Below are 6,000 nucleotides of genomic sequence, written 5' to 3'. Positions count from 1 at the left end.
TGTAAACTAGGCCTCGAAAGCTCGTGCATCTAGAATAAGTTGGGTCTAAATTAAATCATGCCTCTTTTCGCAGCTCTTCCCAGACAGCCTCCCTCTCGCAGACCCTCCACCAGCCGAAGTCCTAAGGTTTAAAAGGACGGAAGCCCACTTCCATCAGGAGACCTAGTAACGCCCCCCTTGGCAGCTCGGGAACTTCTGCTTTCTCAGTGGACGCAGGGCCGCTGCCCCGCCTCCAGCATGTCCTCTTTCCCTTCTCGACGGATCTCCAAACAAATCCCTACGCCTGGGATCCCCTGCTCCCCTATTTAGCCGGAGCAGGAATTGTTCCCCTCAGCTGATTCCCTGTTCTCACCCATGGAAGATCCTTTCTTCTTTCTCGCCCCACGCCCAGGGGCACGACCCGGCTGTACCCGGACAGTAGCACCGCCGTCCTGAAGGGACTAATAACCACTTCCGGGCGAGCCGACACCCGCTCCTCTAACAAACGCCGCTTCCCACTCAGAAAATCGCAGCATAGATCCTAAGCGCATGCGCCCAAACTGCCGTAATTGAGGTAGGTGGACCCATCTCTTCCCGCTCTCGCGGCAGTCTCGCGGTATTTCCTTCTCCCGCGGGAGTTATTTGAACGCTCTGGCGGTAACTCCACCCTGGATGGTCAGCTGTCGGCTGACCGGAACCTGAGGCGACTTTGTACACTTTACCTGCGGTCCGTAGGACCCCCGCAGCCCGGAGCCGACCAGGCTCGTCCCGGCCGGGTCCCGGCACCATGGGGGCGGAGAAGAAGCTGCTGCCGATCAAGGAGGCCTTTCAGCTGGCGCAGCAGCCGCACCAGAACCAGGCGAAGCTGGTGGTGGCGCTGAGCCGCACCTACCGCACGGTAAGCCTGGCCCCGGGCCTCGGCCGCCGCCCCTCGCCCTCCCCGGACCGGCGTCCCCCAGGGGCCTCGCGTGGCCCTCCGGACTCCGACGTTGTGAACCTTCCCGGCCCAGTTCGGAGAGGTCTGGAGACCAGAGCGAGGTCGCCCGGGCACCCCCTCTCCCCAGCGGCTTCCAGCTCGGACCGTTAATTCTTTGTGAATTTGGAGAGCAACGTTTACGAGCACCTGGGCGACCTGGCGCCAAGTGTTGGACGGCTAAGTGGATCCTGAACGGGTGGTTCAGCGGTTGTTGTCCCTCAGGTCACCGTGCACATCAGGAACGCCCAATTAGTCGCAGTTAAATTGAATCGAATCAGCAAGTAACAAAATGACCATTAGGACCCGTGTCTTCCTATTTATGTAAATACTGTTTTGAATGGTGCCGTGAGAATAATAGGACAATGAGTTTCAGGAAAATAAATTATCTTGAGGTCCAAGAAAAACTGTAAGTCAATATAATCGTGCTTAAGGATATGAGATAGAATGTGAACGTTATATCAAAAGGAAATTGCTGTGTAAGGGTAAGGGTAAATGTCGTAAAATATGAAAGCCATCGTTGATTTTGGGTTGTTTACGAAGAGGCGTATTTTTACTAAACTGGCACCAAGGCATTGAGAATTCAAGGGTATTAAAGTCAAAGGAATCCTTTCACCGTCAACGTTCACATTTGTTTTCTTCCTTGGAGAAGTACCTTTCTCTGGAGAGAAATTTGTGCAATTTTTTTTTCCTTTGATAGTTTGAAAACTCACCTGCGAGTTTACTAAATAATAATTTTAGTTTGAGTTATGACTAGGGCTTTCAGTAGTCTTAGGGTACTGTTGGGAAAAAGGGATTATATCAGTGCAGTTTGTGAAGGGTTTCTCTTTTTCAGATGGATGTTAAAACAGTTTTTCATGAGGAGTTTGTTCATTACCTTAAATATGCTATGGTGGTCTATAAACGTGAACCAGCCGTGGAGAGAGTAATAGACTTTGCAGCCAAGTTTGTTACTTCATTTCACCAATCGGATATAGAAGACAATGAGGAAGAGGAAGATGGTGGCATTTTAAATTATTTGTTTACCTTTCTTTTAAAGGTATGAAAACTGGAACTTTGGGGGAAGTATTGTAGAAAATTTTACTATATTAAAAGGGCCATGGGAGTTTGTATGTTTTAGAGAATGCAATGTGTAGTAGCTGAGAAAATGTCTGTGAATGAGTCTGCCTTTTGTAGGAAATATTAGAACTGTCATTAAGATTTAAAAATGGACTTAAAATAACTTCAGCATTAAGTTTTTAATGACCTCTCAGCCAGTTCTCACATCATTTTAGGTGAGTTATCTATTTTAGAAGTAAAGTAAGAATTCCTACAAAGAGAAGTATATGCTCCTGTAATTTAGCTTATACTTTGGACTGTGTGTAATTGTGAGACTTTTAGTATGCGTATGGATCAAGGTAGCATTGTAGTTTCTCTGCGAATGATGAATTACTTTTGTAACTTCCTGAATTCTAAACAGAATTCAAATGGTATGTGATTGTAAATAAATTTTGATTTGTTCCCGTTTCAGTCTCATGAAGCAAACAGCAATGCAGTTAGATTTAGAGCGTGCCAGCTCATAAACAAGCTCTTGGGAAGTATGCCAGAAAATGCCCAGATTGATGATGACTTGTTTGATAAAATTAATGAAGCCATGCTTATTAGATTGAAAGATAAAATTCCAAATGTGAGAATACAGGCAGTTCTGGCTCTTTCACGACTTCAGGATCCCAAAGATGATGAATGTCCAGTGGTTAATGGTATGTGTAGCTTCCTAAATTCTTTTTTGGTTTCCTTGACTTCGTTAAATTCTCAGTAGAGAGGTTTTTTGTTTTCCACTCCCCAATGTAGAATAGTGTGTGTGTGTGTGTTTGTGTGTGTATACACACACATATATATGTAATATATATACATATATATGTGTGTGTATATATATATTACGTAATATATGTAATATATATATATATGATTTTTAAAAATACCCAAGTAGCCACCACCCAACTTAAAAAAAATATAGCATCGTCAGTGCCTTTGAAGCCTGCGTTACATCCCAGCACACTCTCCCTCAGAGTTAATGATTATCCTGAATTTTGGATTAATTAGTCTCTTGTCTTTCTGCTTAAACAATAGCCACGTGTGTATCTCTAAAAAGTTTTGCCTATCATTTTGTATGCTTTATGAGTCATATTTTTCTGTACTTTCTAATAATTCTAATTGTAATATTCTTCCATGTTGATATATTTACTGTCTTACAGCATTCTTTTGATGAATTATAATACAGTTAATTATTTCTAATAATGACAGACCTTCTGGTTTCCAGTTATTTTGCTCTGAAAAGATGGTGTTGTTGCTGTGAACTTCCTTATCATGGCTTCTGGTGCACAGGTTAAAGAGTTTTTCTGGGGTATATACCTAGGGTGGACTTGCTAGGATATATGCACATTCAGCTTTATTAAATAAGGTACAAGTATTCTACAAAACAATTTACCAACTGATACTCCCAGTAACAGTGCATAAAAACATTCATTGATCCATATTCTCTCCAGTGTTAGATGTCAGATTTAAAAATTTTTGTTTATCTGGTTGTGTGTAGGCTATATATCCATTTTATGCATCTTTTCATATATTTGACAGTCAATTGTATTTCTTCTATATAATGCCTATTAATGTGCTCTCATTTTTCTGTTGGTTTGTCTTATTGATTTACTGGAGTTCTATATTCTGGAAAGAAATTTTGGAATTATGTGAATTGTAGATCTTTTTCAACTTTAGATGGCTCTTTGTTTCGCCCTCTTTGGGATGTCTTCTGATAGACAGAAATTAATCAATCTCTGCCTTTATGACTTGCACTTTTTTTCTTTTCTTTTCTTTCTTCTTTTTTTTTTTGATTTGCACTTTCTTTTATTTAAAAAATTTTTCTCTACCTCTCATCTCGTGAAAATAGTCATATTCCACTTTTCCATATATGCCTGGCTACATTTTGGGCACATTTTCATTTTTCTGTTTGTCCCAGTTACACTTTATAATCAGTTTTGAAAACTGATGATAGTTAATATTTTTTGGTATTAAATGACACACATAATAATATTGTATAAAATAAATGTTTAGTAGTCAACATGTACTTAATTATAAAGCTGGGGAAAATTTGAGAAGTAGAGGTGAATAAATATTTAAATACAGGAAATGGATTTTGTTTCAGGGAGTAAAACAAGAAGTTATTTCCTTTTTTAGGACTCATTAAAAATAAAAATAATGAGCCCTTTATTTAACCTTATTACTTTAAACTACCTGCTATATTAGACTTTCTTCTAGATCTTGATGAGTCACGAAGACATAATCTTAATGTTGGGTTTTCCATGATCTTTAGGGCTCTTTGTTTTTAGTTTTAGCCTTTGTGCTGAGTCTATTAACAAATTTCTTATTCTATTTTTTAAGGGAAGTTGGCAGAAAAAAATCTTCCGCTTAAATTAAATGTATAAGGCTAAAAAATGATTATCTTTATCATTTTAAAGATATTGTTAAATATAAAAATGTGGGCTATCTTATGACTGTGGTTAAATAAATAATATTTCTTTAGTGTACTAAAATATATTGCTCTATTTTTAGCTTATACTACTTTGATTGAAAATGATTCAAATTCAGAAGTTAGGCGGGCAGTGTTATCATGTATTGCACCATCAGCAAAGACTTTGCCACAAATTGTAGGGCGCACCAAGGATGTGAAAGAGGCTGTAAGAAAGCTGGCTTATCAGGTAAATAAGCCTAATAACTTGTGTAGACATATTCTTAAAATACTTTTGAAAAATATTTGGTATATAATAATGATTTCTTCAATTTTTGTGGATTTTAATGAGATTTTTATGGATGGAGACTATAGATGATTTAGGCGGACTCTTATCACATTAAATATGTTACCAGATATTAATTTGTTTTGGAAATTCTGGGTTTTTTCTTAGATGAAGGAGATATTACTAGTTATGAAATATATAGACTATGTTGAGTTTAATGCCCAACTTATTATTATTACTATCTCTTTAAGGTTTTAGCTGAAAAGGTTCATATGAGAGCTATGTCCATTGCTCAGAGAGTAATGCTCCTTCAACAAGGTCTTAATGACAGATCAGGTAAGACAGACTCCTGTATATACAAAACATCAGTAGGTTTTGGTTTAGTAGACTTAGAAGATTTCGAAAACATGTGTCCTTAATTATGTCAAAATTTGACACAACCTGTCAAAATTTAGCTTGGTACATCATGTAGAAAACATTTCAAAGGGTTAAAGATCCTGGTAGTTAAAGGAGCAGTGTTTGTTTTACTTTTCCAAGAATAAAGTTCGTTCAGTGATACATGCTTGTATGATTCACTACTGCAAATAGCAATCGTGTATTAGATGAAGTCAGGCATCAGGTGAAATAATCGCTATCATAGTGTCAGGACTAACACTGAAGCCCAGTGAACCCCAGGGAGAAGGAATGCAGATATTTTTGTAGGCTGTGATAGTGGTTGTGTATTTGGTTTGGGCCTTTTCCATTTTTATTAGAAGTAAGCAGCATAGTGACTTTTGCATTATTATTGTACCTTTATTTTTTCTTCAGTATTTTTCTTCGTTCTTCATAATCTCTTCTCATTTATTATAAATACTGATTTTATGTTAACACTGATCTGGTAAAAGTTAATTAATACAGACATAATATAGGAAATGGAAGCTAGAGGGAGCCTCTGTTCACTTACATTTCAAATGACTTAACAGATGCTGTTAAACAAGCAGTGCAGAAGCATCTTCTCCAAGGCTGGTTACGTTTCACTGAAGGAAATATATTAGAGTTGCTTCATCGGTTAGATGTGGAAAATTCTTCTGAAGTGGCAGTCTCTGTTCTCCATGCCTTATTTTCAGTGACTCCTCTTAATGAACTGGCAGAAATCTGTAAAAATAATGATGGCAGGTATATATTCATTACTTGAAATGTGATACTCATGAACTTCTGCAATTAAAATTAGTCCTTTTCTTGTCCTTTTCTGATTGTTTCAGATTGTTTCAATAGCTTTTATCTACCTCACCTGTGTTTTCT

At 38.4% G+C, this 6,000-nt stretch overlaps 1 protein-coding gene across 1 annotated transcript in view; it reads left to right on the top strand.

Annotated features, from left to right (window-relative positions):
• Nucleotides 1-618: 618 nt before the first annotated feature.
• Nucleotides 619-6,000, top strand: part of NCAPG (non-SMC condensin I complex subunit G) — a 43,841-nt gene continuing 38,459 nt past the window's right edge. Inside the window, exons 1-6 of the mRNA XM_002929725.4 lie at nt 619-877; nt 1,788-1,991; nt 2,463-2,691; nt 4,538-4,683; nt 4,971-5,055; nt 5,682-5,874. Coding sequence (XP_002929771.2) covers nt 767-877; nt 1,788-1,991; nt 2,463-2,691; nt 4,538-4,683; nt 4,971-5,055; nt 5,682-5,874 — 968 coding nt within the window. The 5' untranslated portion in view covers nt 619-766. The remainder of the gene's footprint in view (nt 878-1,787; nt 1,992-2,462; nt 2,692-4,537; nt 4,684-4,970; nt 5,056-5,681; nt 5,875-6,000) is intronic.

The sequence above is a fragment of the Ailuropoda melanoleuca genome, chromosome 11 (genome assembly GCF_002007445.2).
Source record: "Ailuropoda melanoleuca isolate Jingjing chromosome 11, ASM200744v2, whole genome shotgun sequence".
Taxonomy (NCBI): Eukaryota; Metazoa; Chordata; class Mammalia; order Carnivora; family Ursidae; genus Ailuropoda; species Ailuropoda melanoleuca.
This window is presented reverse-complemented; position numbering and strand designations above follow the sequence as displayed.